This window comes from Chinchilla lanigera, unplaced genomic scaffold (assembly GCF_000276665.1).
Source record: "Chinchilla lanigera isolate Chin_1 unplaced genomic scaffold, ChiLan1.0 scaffold00021, whole genome shotgun sequence".
Classification (NCBI taxonomy): Eukaryota; Metazoa; Chordata; class Mammalia; order Rodentia; family Chinchillidae; genus Chinchilla; species Chinchilla lanigera.
In genome coordinates, this window is record NW_004955422.1 from 26,334,500 (window position 1) to 26,357,062 (window position 22,563).

Here is a 22,563-nt window from a genome sequence, read left to right on the forward strand (position 1 = left end):
AAAAAAAAAAAAAAAAAAAAAAAACCCACAAAACAAATCAATTTGAGGAAACTTTCTGTAGTTTGGTTGTCTTTAGACTTTTTAAAAAAATAGTTTGCTTTTCTTGTATAGTCTTTTTCTTGTTAAATTTATTCTTGTGTATCTTATTCTGTGTGTGTGTGTGTGTGTGTGTGTGTTTGAGACAGGGTCTCACTATGCAGTTCAGGCTGCCTTGAGCTCACTTTGTAGCCCAGGCTGGCCTCAAACTTACAATGATCCTCCTGCCTCAGCCTCCTGAGTGCTGGGGTTACAGATATGAGCCACCATGCCCGGCTTGAGTCTCTTATAAATGGAGTTTTCTTAACTTCATTTTTTTTTATGATCATATCTACTTTTGCAGACATGCAGTTGATTAATTTATTGTCTTGAAAGCTTATTGATCTCTGATAAGTTTTTTAGTGTAAATTTTTTAGAGTTTTCTGTATTTTAGGTCTTTAGTTTCTTGTTTTTCCCTCTTCTTCCTTCCTCCCTGCCACAGACCCCCATTAAGATCTACAGATAATGTTAAATAGAAACAGTAAGAGTGGACGTATTTGTGTTTTTCTGTCTCTTAGTGGCCAAGTATTCAGTCTTTCTTGTTGATGATGTTAGCTCTTCAGATTTCTATAAAAGCCCTTTATTAGGTTGAGGAAGATCCATTTGTTCCTTGTTTTATCATGAAAGTGTTTTAAGTACTTTTCAGATACTTTCTACATCTATCAAGATGGTTTTGTGGGTTTTATCTTTTATTGTACAGATATGGTGCATCATATTAATTGATTTTCAGATGTTGAACCAACCTTGTATTTCCAGGATAAACTCCATTTTGTGTTGTATAGACCTTTTTATATGTTGCTGGATGTATTTTGCTGTGTTTTCAGGATTTTTTTTATGTGAGTATTTGTAAGAGGTGTTGTTCTGTGATTTTATTGTGATGTCTTTGGTTTGAGTCTCAGAGTAGTAGAAAAGTTGGAAATTGTCCCTCCTCTTCAATTTTTGGAAAGAGTTGATATGTAAATGTTTTGTATGGTTCATCAGTGAAGCTGTCAGACTCTGAAATTGTGTTTATGGGTAGCTGTTTTGTTTGATCACTTATTCAGTTTCTTTGTTTGTTATAGGACTAAAGAGATACTTGGTTTCTTCTTGAGTCAGGTTTTTTTTTTTTTTTTTGTAGTGTGTATGTTTCTAGGAATTTATCCATTTCATCAGAGTTATCTTCATTAGTTGGCATATACTTGTTCATAGTATTCCTGTATAGCCCTTTTTGTTTCTATCCTGCCTGCACCTTTATTTCTGCTTATAGTAATTTGAGTCCTCTCCTCTTTTTTTCTTGGTCTGTTTAGCTGAAGAAATGCTAATCTTTTCAAGGCACCTACTTTTAGGTTTGTCGATTTTCTCTGTTATTTTACTTTCTTTATTTCATTAATTTCCACTTGAATTGTTATTTCCATCTGTCTGCTTTCTGTGGGTTTAGTTTGCTGCTTTTTCTGTTGTCTTCAAATAGAAGATTGGATTATTGATATAAATTAACTTTTTAAAAAAAGATTGGTATTTGTAGCTATAAATTTCCCTGTAAATGCTGCTTTAGCTAGACCAGAAGTTTTGGTATATTCACCCATCCCATACTTTAACATTATCCTTGTGATTTCTTCTTTGTCTCATTGATTGTTTAGAATGGATTTTATACTTAGCTACATATTCGTGAATTTCTTTTTTTCTGATATCTAATTTAATTCCATTGTGGAAAGAGAACATAATTTATGTAATTTCAATCTTTTTAAATTTATTGAGGCTTATTTTATGGCCTGAACTATAATCTAGCTTGAAAAATGTTCTGCTTGCTTTTGAATAGAATGTATTCAGCTAGCTGTTTAATGTAGAATGTTCTATGGGTGTCTGTTAGTTCTGGGTGGTTTATGGGTTCAATCTTCTATTTATTTACTGGTGTTCTCTCTAGTTGTCTATGTATTATTTATGTTTCTGTTGTCTGCTTTAACTTCATATATTTCAGGGTTCTGTTTTTAGGTACATATATGTTTATGATTGTCATATATTTCTGATAGATTACCCCTTTATCAATTATAAGTTGTTCTTTTAACAGAGTTTTTAAGTACATACTTATTCCAAACTTAGTTTAAGGCAAGTTGTGTATACTATAATAAGTGTATAAAATGAAAAATATATGCTTATTACCCCGTCAATCTCTGGAAATCAATGATAACAATTAATAGATCTATCTGGAAACCTGTTTAAAATAAAGTCATACGCATATGTGGTTTAAGCAAAGAGTCATAGTAGTAGTAATGTTCTACAGCTTTTCAAAAATTAAAGCCACATCAGACCTTAGAGATTGTCTAATTTAATATATTCAATTTTTAAAGTGAGAAAGCTGAGGCCCAAGTAGGGGCATTAACTTGCTCAGGTATATTGGAGAATAAGTGGCTGAGCTGGGACTAGAGCCCAAGTTTCCTGACCCTGGCTGCAGTACTCCTGCCAGGGACCCTCACTGCCTCCTACAACATAATGGCTTGCAGTGACAGCTGCTTGGGCTATTAGTTGTCATGGCAAAGATTGTTATATAAGTTGTGCTTTGAATTAATTTTGAAGATTTTTATCTTTTTTTTTTTTTTTTTTTTTTTTTAAACCAGCTCCTTGTAGAAATTCTTATGAGGCCTACAATCTCTATCCGGGGACAGAAACTAAAAAGTAAGTATATTTGTCAGGCACTGACCCTCATTTCCCAGCATGCCGTGTGGTGGCAGTTCTAGAAGCTGCTCTTCCACGAAGCCGTCCTGACTCTTAGCAGCGAGGACAAGCCTCACACCAGCAGCAGCTCGCGCTCTCCTTCCCCTGCTAAGCGGCTCTCTTCCTTCCTCGATGCTGGGTAGGAATACAGATCCGATGCCATCAGAGTAAGCATGAAAACCACCTGGCTAAAAGAATTTCATCTTTGTACTTTCTAGTAGTCTTTCGGTCCAGCTTTTAGGTTTTGTTTGGAAATTCTTACTTCATATATATAGCTAGCTGAGAGAATAAGAAATAACCTAGTCCAGTCACCGTTTTTTGCTTTATTTTTTAAAAACCTATTAGATTTTTGTTATAAAGGTAATACATACTCTTTTGTAAAAATAAAAACAGCTCAGTTGTGTCAGGCCCAGTGACACATGCTCTTGCACACTTGTGACCCCAGTGCCTGAGAGGCTGAGACTGGAGGAGTGCAAGTTTGAGAGCAGCCCAGACAACTTAGTAAGACTGGGTCTTAAACTAGAAAGAACTGAGGCTGTAGCTCAGTGTAAAGTGTCCTGGGCTCAATCCCCAGTACCACACAGAAGAATGAAACCCGTGTATGTGGTAAAAATCAGAGTATTTTGTTACTGTATATTTTTTTAAGCCAGGTGGGCTGGCCTTGATCCTGTGGTGATCCTCTTGCTTCAGTCTCCCAAGATCTGGGATTATAGGTGTGCATCACCCCTCCTGGCACAAATTTTTTTTTTTAGGCATTTAGATTTAAATTTTTTAAAAAATTTAAAAAGTGAAAATCACACTTCATTCTACTATTAAAACCCAGAAGCTGGGTATAGTGGCACATGCCTATAATCCTGGCATTTGGGAGGCTGAAGCAGGAGGATCCCTGCAAGTTTCAGGCCATCCTGGACTACATAGTGAGTTCAGTGCGAGTCTGAACTGCACAGCAAGAGCGTGTCTGAAAAAACATATGTATATACATACATACATATGTGCCAGAGGTCACTTCGGTTAACACTTGATGAGTGCCCTTCTACAAACATCACATATATACTTTTGAAATTGTTCATGCCTGATACTAATAAAGCACACTATAGAAGCCCTCACTTGTCCATGCAGTAGTAGTTAAAAGAGTTCATATTCATGTTTATTGCCTCAATTTGGTACTCTAATTTGGTCCTTACCATTTTCTACCCCAGCAACTAGTAGCATTTGTACATTTGCCATTTGGTTACTTGCTGGTGTACTTAGTCTGTCTTCCTCCCATGGGATTTATAGGTTCATGAGGGCTGAGACTTTTTTCCTTACTACTGTCTGCTTTGGCGTAGGTACTGAATGAGTATTTGATGAGTACATGAATCCCAACTCCCTTTGAACACAGCACGTGTGGATGAGATATATATCTCTCTGGTGTTTCACCCTGCCCTGGAGTCATTAAATAAATAAACAGAATAGGCCGAGCCTAGTGGCGCATGCGGGTAATCCCAGCACTCAGGAGGGTGAAGCAGGAGGATCACTGTGAATTTGAGGCCAGCCTAGGCAACAAAATGAGTTCAAGGCCAGCCTGAACTGCAGAGTGAAACCCTGTCTCAAAAAAAGACTGTCCCCCTTCCTCCTCCCAAAAAATAAAATGCCGCAAATAGGTTGAGTAGTAGTAATGAGGAATACCGGGTAATCGCTCTGTCTGAAGATACAGGAAGCAACCCATCTGCTCAGGTCAGCTTGAAAGAGCTGCTCTTTGGAATCTCAGAGGGAGACCTAGCATTTCAGAGTTTTTGCCAGCACAGGGGTGAATGGAAACAAGTTTTTAAAAGTATAAGCAGCGCAACTCAGTGCGCTAGTGCATGCCTGTACTTCCAACTACTTGGGAGGCCAAGACAGTATTTCACATCTGAAGCCAACCTGGGCAGCTTGGTGAGACCCTGTCTCAAAATGAAAAATCACAAAGGGGTGATGATACAGTTTGGTGGTAGAGCATCCCTGAGTTTGGTCCATAGTATAGCATGTATGCACCCATGCTGAGTAAATAAAATTATACTCAATTTTATCATCTCCTGGTTTGGGAGGTCATGAAAATTAAGTTTCATTTCTTTTCTTTCCTTTTTTTTTTTTGGTGCTACTCTTCTGTTCAGCTTACAAAGAAGCAGCAAGTTCTTTATTAGTAGGTCAGGCATTAAAAGCCATTTACACAGCACAAATAAAAACAATAACAAAAACTAAATAGAACACTGAATGAGCCTGCTACTAGCAGAACATTCAATGCAAATTTCTTTCTCTTTTTTTTTTTTTTTTTTGGTACCAGGGGTTGAATTCAGGACCTTGCGCTTACCGGGCAGGTGCTCCTGCCACTGAGCTACATCCCTGGCCCATCAGTGGAAATTTCTAACAAGAGCAATAAAGAGGCTCATACTTTGGATTTTAGTAGTTCTGCTTTTGAAACGTATCTTGATGGTCCGATTCAACATAAGCATAAATACACATGTATTTAAATTGTTTATTTGTAGTCTATTTAAATAGCAAAAAACAGACACAAGAGAAAACTAGCTTTGTAAACTATGTGAAATGATGCACTTATGAAAACTGTGGAGCATAAGAAAGTGACTGCAATATCAAACCAAAAAGCAGTGTGCAGGTTGGTTTGTAGGTTCTGAGGGGCATTTCAAAATCAGAGCTACCCTCATAGGATTGTTGTAAGAATTGAGTGAGATAGTAGATGTGATTGCACTTTGTAAAGCAAGGTGTAAAACAGATTATCTTGAAGAGAATTATAAGTTTTTGTGTTTAAAAAAAATGTAGTAGCCAGGTGTGGTGGTTCACGCCTGTAATCCCAGTACTCAGGAGGCTGAGGCAAGAGGATCCCCACGAGTTCAAAGCCAGTCTAAACTACATAGCAAGACTCTGTCTCAAAAAAAAGTAAGAATGTTACATTATCTTTCCAACAAAAAGATGACCAGTTATTTCCCCTTGCCTTTCAGTAAGTGAAGAAATGTCTAAGGACTGCTTGAGCATCCTGTATAACACCTGTGTCTGTGTAAGTATGCCTACTGCTGGGGCACCATTTCTCTCCCTACCACGTCTTTGGTGCTGAAAAATAGAACATTCACGTAGGGGTTGCAGACGTGAAAACTCTTCTGGACATTTGAGGGAACTGAACTGATGTGTGCCTGAGAGCAGGACCAACACAGAAATAACGGGAAGGCGGAGATGGGCATGGTGGGGCATGCCTGTGATCTCTGCACTCAGGTGGCTGAGGCAGGAGGATCACCATGATTTTGAGGCCAGCTTTGGCTACATAGTGAGTTCAAGGCAAGCCTGGACTACACAGCAAGACTGTCTCAAAAAAAAGAAAAAAAGAAAGAAAGAAAGACACAGACAGACAGATAGGGCAGGCAGGGTCTTGTAGTAATTGTTAAGAGCCAGGACCACATCAGCAGGTCTCCTGAATGCCTTTAGCCCTGGATGTATACGAGCAGAGACAGAGCAATTACTTGTTAAAGGGCAACAAACATTGGCAGAGTGTCTTCGTCCTTTAAGATTCCCCTTAACTCCTTTCTGTCTAGTCCTTCATTTTCCTTGTTAACAAACAAGAACCAGAAACTTGCCCATATATTGAGTGGAACACTCTCATATTAATCCTTGAGCCTGGAAGAATGGCGAATAAAAGGAGCAATTTGGTTGAAAAAAAGAGCACAGCCTGTGATCTAAGTACTCTGAAGCAGGAGAGTCACAAGCTTGAGCCTAGCCTGAGTGACTTTAGCAAGACTCTGTCAAAGGAAAAGGGGGTTGGGGGGATACAGCTCAGTGTGAAGGGCCTGAGTTCAGTCCCTGCTACCACTAAGAAAAAAAGGGGAGCACAGTTAGTGTTAGAAGTTGGTTTTGTGTTTCACATTTGACTTGGTACATCTCTCTGAGCCTTAGTTTCTTACCATAGAGCACAGTCAGTAATACTAACCTCACAGCGTTTCTTGTGAGAGCTAAATGAAGTAACGGATATGAATGCACTTTGTAAGGCAATATGGAAATGCTGGTTTTTATTAGACACGGTACCTGTTAGGAACTTACGGTACAGTAAACCTTGTAAACGGTCAGAATTTGCAGCAGAATAGGACAGGTGCTAGTGTAGAAGTGAAACCTATAGGCTGCGGAGGTAGAAAAGATACATTTAACTCCATTTCTTAATTCCTTCAACAAGATATCCCAGGCATTTTGTGAGAGTACATGAAATTTACCAAGATCACAAATGTAGAAGTAGGATAGGGATGTAAGTATAGCTAAGAATTGGACTGGTTAGGCCATAAAACCATCCATAAAACTGTGCATAGACAGGGCACAGCTGGAGGTTTAAGCTTCTTAGTAGCCAATACAAATAGAGAAGTGTGTTTGAAAACTTACACAAATGAGTACCTATAATAGTACCTATTATACTAATGCAGGCCACTTTGGTTAGTTTGAATTTCCTGTGGCCACATTTTTTTTTTTTTTTTAAACAAGATCTTGCTATGTAGTCCAGGTTACTCTTGAACTTATTTTGTAGTCCTGGCTGGTCCCGAACTCACGGCAATCCTCCTGCCTCAGCCTCCCAAGTGCTGGGATTACAGGTATGCACCACCATGCCTGGCTCCTGTAGCAACATTTTTAAAGGAAAAAAAATGGAGGAAATAGATGAAGTTAATTTTAATAATATAATATATTTGAGCAGTATTTCAAGAATATTATTTTTTCAGTATAACTACAAATGAGATCTTTCCTCTTTTTGTACTAAGCTTTTAACCTTTTAAAACAGTGTAAATTTTTATTTACTGGAGCTCGTCTCAGTTTAGATGAAGCCACATTTCAAGTGTGTATTGGTGTGTGTAGCTCATGTCACAGAGAGACACAGACAGACCTATAAGATAAAAAATGAGTTGTTCAGGAAATATACAACTACTCTTGCAACTAAGGCCATTAAGAAACTGTCCTTAAAAGAAAGACGGTGATGTGATGTGTCTACCACTGCCAACTTCCCGTGTAGTTGTTGGTTTTATGAGACTGTTTTAAAATCATGACATCTGATGTTAGTTAGCTGATACTGTAGTAAAACATGGTTCATGTTTTTCAAGGGAGATTGTAAAGAATGAGGGATGAGGTGGCTCACCTCTGCTTACCTGGCCTCCTTTGAGGTTAGATGAGAACCTAGCGCTCTCTCTGGAGACAGCAGTGCCTCCAGGGATCAGGCACAAAACAAGAGGTATTTGAAATTGCCTGTGTTGGCCTGGGGACTTGTATAAATTGTGACGAACCAGAAGCAAGCACATCCTGCCTAAACATGTTTAAATTTAAAATTATTAAAGTACCATCCAACCCAGAGTTCCCATATGTTAAATAAGCACTGTACCACTGAGCCACTCCCCATGCCCTGTATTACTTTATTTCTGAAATGAGCATCAAAAAAATGAGGATACATAGTAAAAAAGATGTTTTGTGTAAAAAAAAAAAAAAAAAAAATAAGAAGTTTTAAAGTACCCTGGCCAGCTGCAGCTTAGCTTACTTGATACTAGTTTGTAGCTTCTCATTTAGATACTAGGTCGAGAACCTATGGTAAGGAGCTTGAAAAAACTCTCCCCAGAAAATGCATTGTGTATTGTTTGAGAGAGTTCAGGCCTTGAGATACAGAGGAAAGGAACAATTGCGCATGGCTTTTTGGGCGGTAATTTGGGAAGGCTTTGCAGAAGAGCCTGCGTGTTAGCCAGTCTCTAGGAGTAGGATCTTGATAAGTTGAAGAGAGGAGAGAGGCGGGTGGTCAAGGGTAAGCGAGTCAGGGCCACAGGTTTGTGTGTTTGACGACCCGGACAGTTTTTTCTTTTTCTTATGGTAGAGCTTGAGCCCAGGGCCTCATGCATCTTGGCAAGTGCTGTACCACGGGGCCATATTCCTCTACCTGGAGACAGGCCCGATTTTTAAGGTTTAAGACATTGGTGTCTGTCTGTCTCTCTCCTCCTCATTAAGCTGGGATCAATCTGGCCTGAATTAAGCTAGAATCAGTCCTGTTTAACATCTTAATAGCCAATGTAGGTGCTGTATGTGGTTGGAGAAAAAAAAACACATGTTTTTAAATGTACCAGTGCCACAACTAAAGAGCAGCAATGGAACGTTAATACAGAATCACACTGAGATTGCTTTCTACTTAATGCCCGTAGATTTATATACTCAGCACACTTGTGGGATGCCTTCAGTTTGAAATTGCAGTTTGCTTTGACATGTTCATCCCACAGGCTGTAAAGTGCTTCCTAGCTTGGGGGTCCCCTATACCACTGATGTGAACAGTTTAGAGCTTTCAGTAATACAAACAGCCCACTGTGGCATGCATGCCATAGATTCGCCACCACTGGCATATACTCGGTGTTCACCTGTACATCATTTGATGATATTCGTTCTTTATTTTTTGGCACATGGTACTAGAGATCAAACCCAGGGCCTCACATATGTGAAGCAAGGCTCTACCACTAAGCTACATCCCAATCTGATTATATTCTTTAAAGAGAAGTCATGGTTGTTGCAGTCTGCCTTTCAGAAGGATTTTTTTTTTTTTTTTTTTTTTTTTTGTCTTTTTGAGACAGGGTCTTGCTATGCAGTTCAGGCTGACCTGGAGCTTACTTTGTAGCCCAGGCTGGTCTTGAACTCTCAGCAATCCTCCTGCCTCAGCCTCCTGAATGCTGGGGTTACAGGTGTGCACCACCACACCTGGCTTTTTTTCAGCTTTGAGGCTAAAAAGAATGAAGAAAGAAAGATCAAAGCCACTAAGATATGGTTGCTCTATGGGGTAGGGGTGTGTGTGTAGGGGAGGTTAAGCAAGCAGTATCGCAGTTTTTAATTCAAGCTCTTGCCAGATGTGGTAGCACACGCCTGTAATTTCAGCACTCAGGAGGCTGAGGCAGGAGGATCGTTGCAAGTTTGAGACCAGCCTGGGCTACAAAGTGAGCTCAAGGCCAGCCTGAACTGCATAGCAAGACCCTGTCTCAAAAAAGACAAAAAATATGTATATAAAGAAATAAATTCAAGCTCTTGAACCCAGTTTTGGGGATTTCACAAGTTAGATGGTTCCTTTATTTCCCAGGTACTTCTTGATTTTTACTCTAGTCTTTAAGCAAATATTTCACAAATACTTGCCCTGTCTAGGCCTGCTATTGGATAGCAGGGACACAGAGAGGAATAAAGTAGAATCCCGTCTTCAGCGAGCTCACAGTTCGTGGACTAAGGTTCGGGATGTAGTAAATGAAGCGGACAAGTGCAGACCCAGTGCTTTTAACACACGAGAAGTAGCGCGGTGTGGAGTACATCAGGGAAGATTTCATGAGGAGGCAGCATTTGGAAGGGTTGGTAGGCTTGCCCGTTCCTGTCTTTGATGCTGATTTATTTCATAAATAATAAAGAGATTTCTTTGACAAAATAGCAAATACAGATAAGATGCAGAGTATATAAATCATGTGTGATTCCTTAACTAGATTAAGCGCCAACAATTTGCTTTACAAATTATTTAAGAATTTTGGTACATGGCAGTATGTGTATAAGCACCATTTCATGGCTAGTTTTTTTTATCCTATTAAAATTATAAAGATTAGTTACATTTTTTTGCTAATGTATATTTCATAATGCAGGTGTAGCATCCTTGATTTATCAGTTCCGTATCAGCAGATGTTTATATTGTTCCTATATTGGAAATGGTGCTGACAGACAGGGAGTTGGTAGGGCCGTTCCCACAGGGAAGCACAAAGTGGTAGAAGTGGGAAAACCCCTGTGTGCGTGGTTGTAACCGCAGGTCAGTCAGCCTGACCAGCAGGGGGTGAGTCTCGGGGAGCTCGTCCCGGGCAGTAACTTTGCTCCAGTTTGAAGAGCCTTTGGATGTCAGTTACGAGAGTGGTACTTAACTGACTAGCAAAGGAAACTTAAAGTCTTTCGCTTACTCTAAGAAGACCATTTTGTCTGTAGGCTCGTGGCAGAGACTTACCATATAGGCAGTGTTTACATGGATCTTCTAATTGAATCCTGTCAAAGACTTGAAATAATCATTTTACAGACGAGGAAACGGAGGTCCAAAGGGGAGAAGTGATTTGCTTAGGTTCACCTCACTGGAATTAGAATTTGGGTCTGAGCCTAAAATCCATGCTTCCTTCACTGTTGGGCTTCCTGTGTGAGAATGGCCTCCAGAATCATTTTGCAAACTCCCAGGAAACACGGTCTCACTGGGTCCAGCTTTCACCTGGGTCGGGCCCTAAGTGCAGTCACTTTCACTCGTCACCATTTCTGCTCCAAAGACACTGGTTTGTTCTCTACACGAAACCTTTGGGGTGTGGCCTTTACAGGTCACCTGAGGCCATGCCCCCTTCCTCACGTCCACAGACTTTCTGTTGCGTGCTCAGGGTGCCGGGTGGCGTTTTCTCCCATGGCCGGGGAGTTTGAGGCATTCCCACAGTTGGTGCAGGACCACCCAGACGTTGGCCCTGCCGGTTCTCCAGGGCTGGGATGCTTTCCTGATACCTGGAAGGGATGCCTTGCTCTTTATGTTTTGTTTCGTAGTCACAACCTGTTCTGCTTTTTCTCCCCTCTGCTGTGACAGACGGAAGGAGTTACAAAGCGTTTGGCAGAAAAGAATGATTTTGTGATCTTCTTGTTTACACTGATGACGAGTAAGAAGACATTCTTACAAACAGCAACTCTCATTGAAGATATTTTGGGCGTCAAAAAGGTGAGCTGTGTCTTCCGGCAGGTGTCTCAGACCATTGGATTCCCAAACCTGAAAAATGTGAAGAACTCTTTTAAAAGAAATTCTTCTATATGCCCTGTGTTGAATTATTTTTTGTGTTACTAGATATATTCAAGTGTAAAATTAGGTTATACTTCTTGTATTAGCGGATCTTTTATAACTGTGAAGCCTAAATAAGTACGTAAGTTGGGTTCAAACTACTTATGAAACTTGAGACTTCAAATTGACTTGGTGAATTTAATGTGAAGGCCCATGTCCTTTTGTTGAAACAAAATTGCCCTCATGAGTTATGATGGTAGATGGCCAGACAAGGTAGTGCATTCCTATAATCCCAGCACGTGGGAAGCTGAGGCAGGAGGATTGCCACAAACTTGAGACGAGCCTGAGCTACTACATAATGCGTTCAAGGCCAGCCTCAACTATATAGTGAGACCCTATCTCAAAAGCAAAGCAAACAAACAGAAGACCCGCCCATATTACTAAGGTACAAGTTCATTTTGGTGTACCTGTACTGTTGCATGCCAGGTAGCGACTCTACTCTCAAACCGTGTTTCTGTAGTTGAACTGCTGGGAAATCTATATTCATTACAGTCAGTTCCCCATGGTTGTAACTTGTGACCTTCGCTTAAGTTCACCTCTAGCTTTTCTTGTTAGTCTTTAATAATTAAAGTTGACTAATTGGCATCTACACAGAGACAGAAATGTAAGCAGTGAATTCCTGCCACTTGCTCATAAGGTGGACATTCTGGTGATCTTTAGCTTTTTTAAAAAAGATTATGATCAAAATGAAAACACTGAATGAAATGTTTTCACTGACCACAAAAAAATGTGTCCACAGACCTCTTGTTAGTCACAGTGTTAGAATTTTGTGCGGAAGGGGTTGAGATTTTTGGTTTGTTTTTGATTTTTCAAGACAGGGTCTCACTGTATAGTTCAGGCTGGGCTTGAACTCATTGTGTAGCTCCAGCTGGCCTCGAATTCTTGGAGATTCTTCTGCCTCAGCCTCCCAAGTGCTGAGGTTCCAGACATGCTCCACCATGCCCAGCCACTATGTTAGATTTTGAGTAGTGCTTGTTAGGACCTGGAGCTTACTTCTCCAGGCTTATTCCAAGCCTCCCTATTGGTTGCTGGTTAGCAGATTTCTTCCTCTTTCTGCTAAGCAGCCTTCTCGAGGAGGCAGGGAAGAGGGTACCTATGCGGGGAAGAGGGTACCTATGTTCATTGTGACGAGGCCAGCTGTCCTTTCTGTTTTTCTGCCTTGCTTACCATTGCCGAGGCAGAAGCGGCACAAATGGCCTTTTGTAGGAACTAATCGGAGATGTGTACAGGCCCCACATGGACCCTTTGTGTCCTTTGATAAAAAGGCTTTGTTAGTTTTCCAATAATTGTGCGCTCTGGCCCGTGTGTATAAGGCCGCCTCCATGGAGCAAAGGCCAGGCTCCCCGGCGGTCTCCATGTGGAGGATGATTGCTCCTTTCTCACTTTCCCACCTGGCTCTCCTGTCCTCTCATCCTTTTTATGTTGCCAGAAATGGTGATGGGCTCTACTGTACTTTGTGGTGCTGTTTGTGAGGGTAGGTAGACACCAAAACAAATGTAGAACCCAAAGTACAGAGTGAGAAAATGCATTTGCAGTCACGCATGCATGGACTGGGATTCAGAATTTGACGCAGCCTAGTTAAAAAATGAGCAGTAATATGAATAAGCATTTCAGAGAAGAGAAGCGGCCCAGAGCCACGAGAAGATGCTTGACTTCACTGATGAGCAGGACGTGCAGATCCCGTAGCATGGTGCGGGGAGAGCAGGCGTCTGGGAGCGGTGTCAGCAGAAGCACTGACGTACTGCCGGGTTGTTTATGTGTATGCTTTTGCCCGTGTTATGCTTGAGTGTTGCGCACCCTGTGCCCGGCGCCGAGAGCAGCTCTGCCCCGAGCTGCCCTAGCTGTCAGTGTGGGTTTCGTTTTGTCGCCCGTGGCCTGTGCCTGGGGCACACAGGGGTGGAGTCTAAAATAGTGATTCTGAGAAATGAAAATATCAGATTGGACCCAGGAGAGTTGTAACATTAATGGCTATCCCAGCTAAGTAGAAAAGATCCAAGTGTGTCATGTAAGGGTACTGTTTTAAGACATCTTTCTTCCATATTTTTATATAGATTTTATATCTTCTGCATATATTATATTTTGTACACACATATGACATTCCAACATGTATCTTTTTTGGCTTGTGATGGAAAATACATTTCTTGTCCTTGGTCATTGTCGGAACAGTTTACAAGCTGCTTCCCAAGAAACCTGCAATGTGCTCTCTGAACACACGCACACCGTCACATGCAAGGACATTTATGGCACCGTTGTTTCAGAGCAAAAGAACTGAAAGCCGGTCTATAACCCACGTCCCGTCACACAGTGGAATATTAGAAAGTAGATAAAGCATTAGTAATGAGCAAACTTGCTTTTTAATAGCAAAGTAATAATAAGTAATAAAAAAGAACAATTAAAATTGTGGAGTAAAGCAATGAAAAAAAATTGAACTGGAGCTGTGCTTGGGTCTGTGTAGATAAATGTCAGTGTTGATTGAGTTAGAAGTAAGGTGTGGGGCCAGGCTTGGTGGTGCACACCTGTAATCCCAGCACTGGGGAGGCCGAGTCAGGAGGATCAAAAGTTCAAGGCCAGTCTGGGCTCTATTGCAAGACCCTGAAAAGGGAAGAGAGTATCATATTCACACTGGCCGCACAGAGCAACATCATGTAGTTGCATAGATGTATTTGAAGAATAAAAACATATCTTGGGAATAATAAACTTAGTTTAAAATGACTTCTGAGAAGAGGAAAGGAAATGCGCTGGGTGGGGAAATGCAGACGCCTTCAGCTTGCATTTGGAATATTTTATTTCTTAAAAAGAAAAACATCTATAGCAAGAATGGTGACTTGTGATTTATAAAACTTGAGTGTTTTTTTTTTTTTAATCGGCAATACGTGTCACAAGAGAAAAGTAGAGAGTGGGACCAATGGTGTCCGAGGGTAAATTTAAAGGACTGTTCTTTGAGGTAGGTTAGTCCCTTTTGCAGATGGCAAGGAAAGATGATAGAGTCCAGGACTGTAGCCCTAAGGTCGCACAGCTGCACGTTGCTGAGCTGGGGTTTGAACCCGAGTGGTCGCTTCACCAGGCCCCGTGGGAGTTGCAGGACAGGAGGGTGCAAGCGGTCTCTGAAGTGGACTGAGCGTGGGGTTATTTTCCTTGTGTCTTCTGTAGGAAATGATCCGACTAGACGAAGTTCCCAATCTGAGTTCCTTAGTATCCAATTTTGACCAGCAGCAGCTTGCTAATTTCTGCCGGATTCTGGCTGTCACCATTTCAGAGATGGACACAGGGAACGACGACAAGCACACACTTCTTGCCAAAAATGCTCAGCAGAAGAAGAGCTTGAGCTTGGGGCCTTCTGCGGCCGAAATCAATCAAGGTAAAGTGTCCAGGTTCTCAGCATTCCCACACAGTCAGCTCTGAGACCCTTCCTACATACACCATTTAGTTCCTTTAATGTCTCTAGAGATTGATCCGTGAGGACTCCTAGCGTCCACTTGTAGAGTATGGAAAATTTATGTGAATCTTTTATTTGGAGGACCAAATTCTGTAGCTTTCATCAGATTTTTGAATGAGTTCAAAATCTGAGAAGCACCCCACTGTCAGAGTTACAAATGCATATACGTTTGCCCTACTAAGCCTCGTCTGGGCCTTTCTCCTAAAGATACAAAATATGTCAAGGTTGTTCATAGCAGCGTTGTTTATAACAAAAGACTGGAGACAAGCCCGTGTTCATGAACAGAACATTTATGTAATGGAAAATGGTATACCTTTTAGATGATGAAGATCTTTATGTACTGGTGTAGAAGCAGCTCCAAGATGTACTAATGATGAAAAGGAGAAGCAGAAGAGTGTGTATAACGTGACGTTTTTTTACTAAGGTGCCATTTGTCACCGACATTATGCATAAAGAAACGGAAAGGGTGCGTGAGAAGCACACAGTGATGAGTTGCTAGGGGGAGGCGCGTACCCACAGAGGGTCAGCAGCGGCAGTGAGACTTCCCCGTGTGTGCTTTTATGTGATGCTTGGTTCAGAACCATGTGAGTGTATTAATGAAACACGCACGCGCACACACACACACTATTCTAACCAACCTAGCCCAATGTATTTCTTTCCAGTAGTAAAAGAACTCTTACTAATAAAATGTCCTGGCCTGTGCAGGTTTTGGGGAAACTAGGTATACGTCCAGCCATAAGATTTTATTTTTTAAAAATTTATTTATTTATTTTTTGAGGTAGTATCTTGCTATGTAGTCCAGGCTGGCCTTGAATCCACTTTGTAGCCCAGGCTGGCCTCTACTTTGTGGCGATTTTCTGTTTCAACCTCCCAAGTGCTAGGATTACAGGCATGTGCTACCATGCCTGATGCAAAAGCTAGTTCTTGAATATTAACAACTAGCAATTCAGAAATCACATTGTTGTTACAGACACATATCGCTTTGTCCCTTGTGGTTAACAACAAAAAATCGGGTAAAGCAATAAAAATGCAGTAGAAAGCCATGCCTGTTCCAAGGCAGCCTTCATGCTGCTCTGAAGAGCAGTTGGCTGGTGTGTGCCCCGCAGCAGCCTCCCTTCCTGATCTTGAGTGTTCTGCCCTCAACTCAGCCGACAGCCAGGTGACCCTAACTGGGCTTTGTAGGTGTCAAGGAGTATAATTTTACATGGCTTATATAGAATCATAAGTATGTGGGCTCTGTGAGCCCCAAAGTAGGGGCTCTCCCTCCAGCCTTGCTTGTCCTCCTGTGTCTCTAGAGACAAGACCTTCCTTGGTCTGGGGAGGATTTTCCTCCCCCTCTTCTTACAACTTTTGGAGAATTCTCAGTGTAGTAAGTCATAAAAATGGGTGTTTTTTTAAAGCAAGGTATTTTTTTCATAAAAAAAAAAACATTTCACACCGTTTTCATAAAAATGGGTGTTTTTTAACTTAGTTTTATTAAAACTAAGTTATATGTCAAAGCCGACTTACACATATACATTTGTATACATTTTAAATTATTCCATAAAACTAACTTAAAATACATATACATTGTTTTTGCTTTATGGCAGTCACTGAGCTGACTTACCTAGGAGTGATTTTGCCTAATTCCCTAAGCAGCTCTGTGGAATAGAGGTTAGTATTCCCATCGTATACATTAGGAAACTGGGGAGCAGAAGGCTCAGTTTTGGGTTCTGTGTGTGCTGATACAGTGAGTAACTTTCATCTTTTAGTTTTCCAATTAAGGAGTATGCTCAGACACATTCTGTTAGTACAGATTACTTCAACATGCCTGTTTGTAAACTGATTTTTGTAAAACTAACATTACCCATCATCCTTGGTGGATGAGATATTCTAGTCAGTTAAGTTTTGACTGAGTCTTAATGCCAAGCAGTTTCTTTGACTTGGGGAATTAAAAAAAAAAAATCTTATAAAATACCTAGATTCACTTTAATACTTGTGTGGCTGACCTATTAAATAATCCAGGTACAATGTCTGCTGATAGTTGGTGTGTATATTTGTTTTTTGTTTTTTTGAGACAGGGTCTCACTATGCAGTTCAGACTGTCCTTGAACTCACTGTGGTGCCCAGGCTGGCCTCGAACTCAGGGAGATCCTCCTGCCTCAGCCTCCCAAGTGCTGAGATTACAGGCATGCACCACCACTCCTGGCTGCCAATAGCTTTTTTGATAAAGTTTAAGTGTTATAGTTAACCCCTTCTCACATCTGGTTGTACAAGGTCTGACCCTTCCCAACTCTGACCATAATTCCTGGTCCTTCCTATAACCCAGATGATTTTCTCCAGTCAGATACCCAGGGAAGGCCAAGCTGGGGAACATAATTAAATCACAGTGGGTGAGAAAGCTGTTACTCTTCGATGCTGCCATTATTGCATTGAATTTTGAAGATATATGCGTTAGCATGGGCTGCTGTCATGAGATACAGCAACCTGAGGGGCTTAAGAGAAGCTTATTTCTCTCAGCTTTGGAAGCCGAGAGTCCAAGATCAAGGCACTGTAGGGTTGGTTTCAGCTGTGAGGCAGCTTGTGGACAGACCCCTTCTCACCAGGGCCCCCCATGGCCTTTCCTCTGCGCAGAGAGAGATCTGCGGCATCTCCTACTCTTCTCATAAGGACGTCTGTTGTACTGGTTTAGGACCTTTGCTTATGATCTCATTTAACCTAGATGAGCTCCCCAAAGGCCCTGCCTGTATCTGCAGCTGTGCCGGGGAGGACTTCAAACATACGCGTTAGCGCATAGTGGCACAGAAAGCCGAGTTATGTACGATATTGCCAAAATGTGTTTGTTTTAATAAGTAATAGTTGTGATAGGTTTCTTGCACAGAAGAGTTTCATGGTATCTTCCCAGAGCTCAGATGGTAAATAATGGTCAAGCCCTTTTTAAGATTCTCCAAATGACTAGTTGTTCTTTCTGTTGATTCAGATGGATGTAAACGATACCATCTGCAACACAGATATCATCCCTGATTTCAGTTAGAAATAGAGATGGAGCCGTAGCCAGCTGATTACCAACCTAAGATGACACCTCGCTGAGAGGGACTGACTCATGCCACAGCCTGAAGTGGAAAGCAGAGCGGCGCCTGCCAGTGGAAACAAACACAGTGTAGTACTAACCAACCAGTCGTGGTAGCTACTGGTAAAGCTGAAGATTACGAGTATCGTGTGGTGCCTGGTGCTGGGCCTCGAGGTGCACACACATTGCTGCGAGGAATTCAGCCAGTGATTTTCTGGGAAGAGGGCCTGCAGCTTTTCCTTTTTTTTGGTACTGGGAGTCAAACTCAGGACCTTGCTCTTGGCAGGGAGGTGCTGTGCTGCTGAGCTACATCCCCGGCCCTCCTCAGCTTTTCAAGAGATCAATGACTCCAGGTCTCAGAACTCTCTGGGCTCAGAAGCCCGAGTCTCATACCCGAGAGCCGAGCAGATTGCATCTGCTGGAGCACAGGCCCGGTGTGGGAATGGGGAAGACGAGGTAACGAAACCAGGGCTCTGTGTGCTAGAGAAAGGAGGTCTAATAATAAAAAGCCGGCTAGGTGAAGATGTTCGTATACCATTCAGATACTGTATTTATTTTTAGAAAAAGTAAAAACAAAATCCAAACACTACGAAAGGAACAGCAGGTGAACAGTAGAAAGTCTTTTCCTTTCCCTGAGGGACCTGTCACCGTCTTCCTCCAGAGATATTCTCTCATGCGCAGTCGTGGGGTGCAGGAGAGGCAAAGAGGTTCGTCCCTTTCTCTTTGTACAAAAGAGGCACCATTCTGCCTTGGCTGAAGTTTATCTTGCAAAGCATTGTATCACGTATAAAATTATGTGATTCCCTCTGAATAGCTGTGCCGTATTCCATATGCGCATACCATAATTTATGCAACCAAAATTCTATTGTTAGAAATTTCTCTGGATAGAAATTTGGTTTATTTCAAGTCTTTGTTCCTGCCGATAACAACCTTGTGGAGTAGAGTGTGGTGTGCGAGGTCGTGTTAAACTTTGGTAGATGCTTAACCCTCAAAGAAATGACTGGATCGTCTTCCCGTTTTGTTGTCTCTGCCTCCTTCCCAGTACCAGCTGTTTTCATATATCTTGATCTTTACTAAACTTGAAAGAAAAAAAAAGGTTATCTCAGTATAAATTCTTTTAACTAATGGTCCCATGATGTAAAAATTAACCTTTTTTTTTTTTTTTTTTTGGTGGGTATCAGGAATTGAACTCAGGACCTTGAGCTTTGCCAGGCAGGCACTTGTACCGCTGAGCTACATCCCTGGTCTAAAATTAACCATTTTAAAGTGAGCGGTTTTGTTCAGTGGCGTCTAGTACATTTCCCTGTTACACAGCTCCCCACGCAGACTGGTCCCCTGCGCTTTCATCTGAGAAGCAGCTCACACATCAGTCACTGCTCATTTCCCCTGCCCAGCCTCTGGCAACCACCACTGTGCTTTCCATCCATCCTGGATGTGAATATAAAAGGAATCGTGTATCTCAGCGCTCTGGGAGCCTGAGATGTGGGGGTCCTCAAGTTCAAGCCTTGCCTAGACCACTTAGTGACAGTGAGACCCTGTCCCAAAATAGAGAAGGTCTGGAGATGCAGCTCAGTGTGAACGTTCCAGTTCAATCCCCAGGACCACAAAAATTGAAGACTCACATCATAATGAGGCCTTTTGTTCATTTGGCGTGGTGTTGTCAAGGGTTGTTCACACTGTAGTGTGTCAGTACTCTGTTACTGTTTACAGCTGAGTAGATTCATCCTAATCTTCACTGTTTGTTTGGCTGTTCATCAGTCAGTGGACAATGATCCTCCTGCCTCGCGAGTGCTGGGATTACAGGCGTGGGCCATCACACCTGGCTAAAAATTTTCTTCAATGTTGTATTCTTTTGAATTTTATTTTAAAGTGTTTCATTGTGGGAAACATCAAACATATAAAAGTAGAGCAAATGTTCTGCTGACGTTCCTTTACCCATTGCTCAGCTTCAAATAATGTCAGCTGACGAGCTGGCCTGTTTTCTTTCTACTCCCTTCATCACTCCCTGTTTTACTTTGGTTTTTTTTTTGTGGGAGGGTTGTTTGTTTGTTTGTTTTCCCTTTTTTTTCTTTTGATGCTGGGATTGGACTCAGAGCCCTGCCATGCTCTGTTACTGAGTTACAGCTCCAGTCCTTTTATTATCTTGACACAAATCCAGGCATCATATATTTTAATGTTTCTACAAGGTGGCCTTTTTTTTGGAGACAGGGTCTCTTACTATGTTGCCCAGACTGACCTCAAACTTCTGAGCTCAAGATCTCTGTTCAGCCTCTCAAGTAGCTAGAACTACAGTACATGTCTGTCCATGGAGCAGATTTTAAAAATGTAACTCTGATCCAGTTATTACACCAAAAGGATGAAGTATCTTGATGTTGTGCCGTGGTACTGTGAAGTATCTACTTACGAATTTTGATTGTGTGATACACTTAGGTGGTTCCGAAGGTGTTCAGTGAGGTTTCTCTCCTGCTCTTGCTCCCAGTGGCCCAGCTCCTTTGCTCAGTTGAGGGGCATCTGGGCTGTATCCTGTGGCTGTTTTCTGAGGCAACCTCTGCTGTTGGCCTCTTTTCTATTCTTCTAGGGAGATTTAGTGCATATATAAGCAAATATGTTCAGACACTGGCCTTGTTTTATTTTTAGGGTTTGTTTCCCTTACACCTTTATTGTTGACCATTCACAGTTCAGAATTTCATTGGCTTTCCAGAAGCACACAGCCCGGTGGAAGTTCCCTCCCTAACAGCCCCGCTGACTGCTAACCAGCCTCCTCGTCTCTCGTCCTCATTTATATGACATTCTGCCAGTTCTCAGGAGTGCCCAGGGTTGGCTTCCGACACTGGGAGGTGCAGAAATGACCCCCGCAACATGGTCAGCTTTGTGTCCGGGGTCTGAGCCCCTCCCTGCTCCGTCTCTTTTCCCCGGCAACATTCAGGTCCTCACTGGCCTGAGGAATCTGGTCAGGGTTAGAGTCCTGACTCCACTCAGAGCTGTTTGACCTTGGGAAATTTCCTGACCTCTCTGAGCCCTCCTTTCTTCAGTGAGGGCGTGGGGGAAAGACTCCCTCTGTCAGGGCCACTTTGAGGATTTGCGCTTTGGATATAAAGTGCCTACCACATGGTACGCCTGAATACACTGTAGCTTCCTTTTTCTGGGGAAAGAGAAGATATCTGATGAATCAGTGTCAGAGCCAGTTGCTTTATAAAAGTCCCTGGTCCCTTAGCACAGCCCAAGAAATAGCTAATGGTGGACTTTCAGGAGGAAGGGACAAACCCCGAGGCAGAGGCCTCCTAGAGTCAGGTGAATGCAACCTGGCAGATCTGCTTTCACTGCCTTAAATGATGCTGACCTCTGTTTAAGGCTGCAGCAGCCAGGCGAGGGCTGTTCCAGGGAGCCAGGAGAATAGCGCAAATCTGTATTTATTCAACTGCCCCTACCAGGGAGGAAGCAGCTTCATATGGTGCGAAACCCGGGTGTTAAAAAGCACAGCAAGTTGGGGATGGTGGCGCATGCCTGTAATCCCAGCACTTGGGAGGCTGAGGCAGGAGGATCGTTGCGAGTTTGAGACCAGCCTGGGCTACAAAGTGAGCTCAAGGCCAGCCTGAACTGCATAGCGAGACCCAGCCTCAAAAAGACCAAAAAAAAAAAAAAAAGCACCGCAGTCTTGTAGGGTGATCAGTAAATCCCCCTCCAGTACCCTGACAAGTCATCTGTCATAGGGGATCCTCACAGCGTGAAGTACTAGGAGCATTGTGTCATCATACCCCACTGACCTGCGAATGGGAAGACCCCAGGCGTCTTGCTAAGGGATTCTGCACCTGAGAGTGTGCTGTCCCTGATCTTCCCATCCCTCACCATCACTGAAATTGAAATCTGATGAATGAATGGCTACGGAGAGAAATAATAATGCTGCCAGCAACATGCTGAGTGTTCGTCCAGTAGTTGATCTGCAGATGTTGCACACCTGAATGCCGTCCTTGTGACATTTTTTAAAATTCATCTATCACAAAGCCCTAGTTCCTGCATAGTTCCCAGTAAAGTTGGGGGCCTCGTGGGTCGTTTTATATTTCCAGTACAACAAGAAAAGGCCACTCAACAATCTTAGAACATGCACCAGCCAAGACCATGGCTAGTATTCCAGAAAAACGTCCTCTAGACCAGAGGGAACACGTAAAAGATCCCAGATGAGACGGAGGACTATAATGCTGCACGAAAGAACTTCTGCAGTTGAGAAGAGGGGGTGAAACGGTTAAAACCAAGGAAAGCACTATGGATCAGGAAACGCCTCTCCAAATATCTTACTATAAACAGATATGTCAAGCCAATGGAAAGAGAAAAATAAGGTGTCTCCCTGGCATCAGACAATCTGGTGGGGCATGGTATTGCATGCCTGTAATCCCAGTGCTTGGGAGGCTGAGGCAGGAGGATCATTGTGAGTTCGAGGTCAGCCTAGGCTATCTAGTGAGTTAAAGGCCAGCCTGAGCT

The 22,563-nt window shown here is 42.2% G+C and overlaps 1 protein-coding gene across 2 annotated transcripts in view; it reads left to right on the forward strand.

The window, feature by feature from the left end:
* Trpc4ap (transient receptor potential cation channel, subfamily C, member 4 associated protein) overlaps positions 1–22,563 on the forward strand; it is an 81,528-nt gene that overhangs the window by 32,563 nt on the left and 26,402 nt on the right. For both annotated transcript variants that reach the window (XM_005384808.2, XM_005384809.2), the window contains exons 4-7: positions 2,667–2,724; positions 5,739–5,794; positions 11,357–11,485; positions 14,753–14,960. In XM_005384808.2, the coding sequence (XP_005384865.1) occupies positions 2,667–2,724; positions 5,739–5,794; positions 11,357–11,485; positions 14,753–14,960 (451 nt within the window). The remainder of the gene's footprint in view (positions 1–2,666; positions 2,725–5,738; positions 5,795–11,356; positions 11,486–14,752; positions 14,961–22,563) is intronic.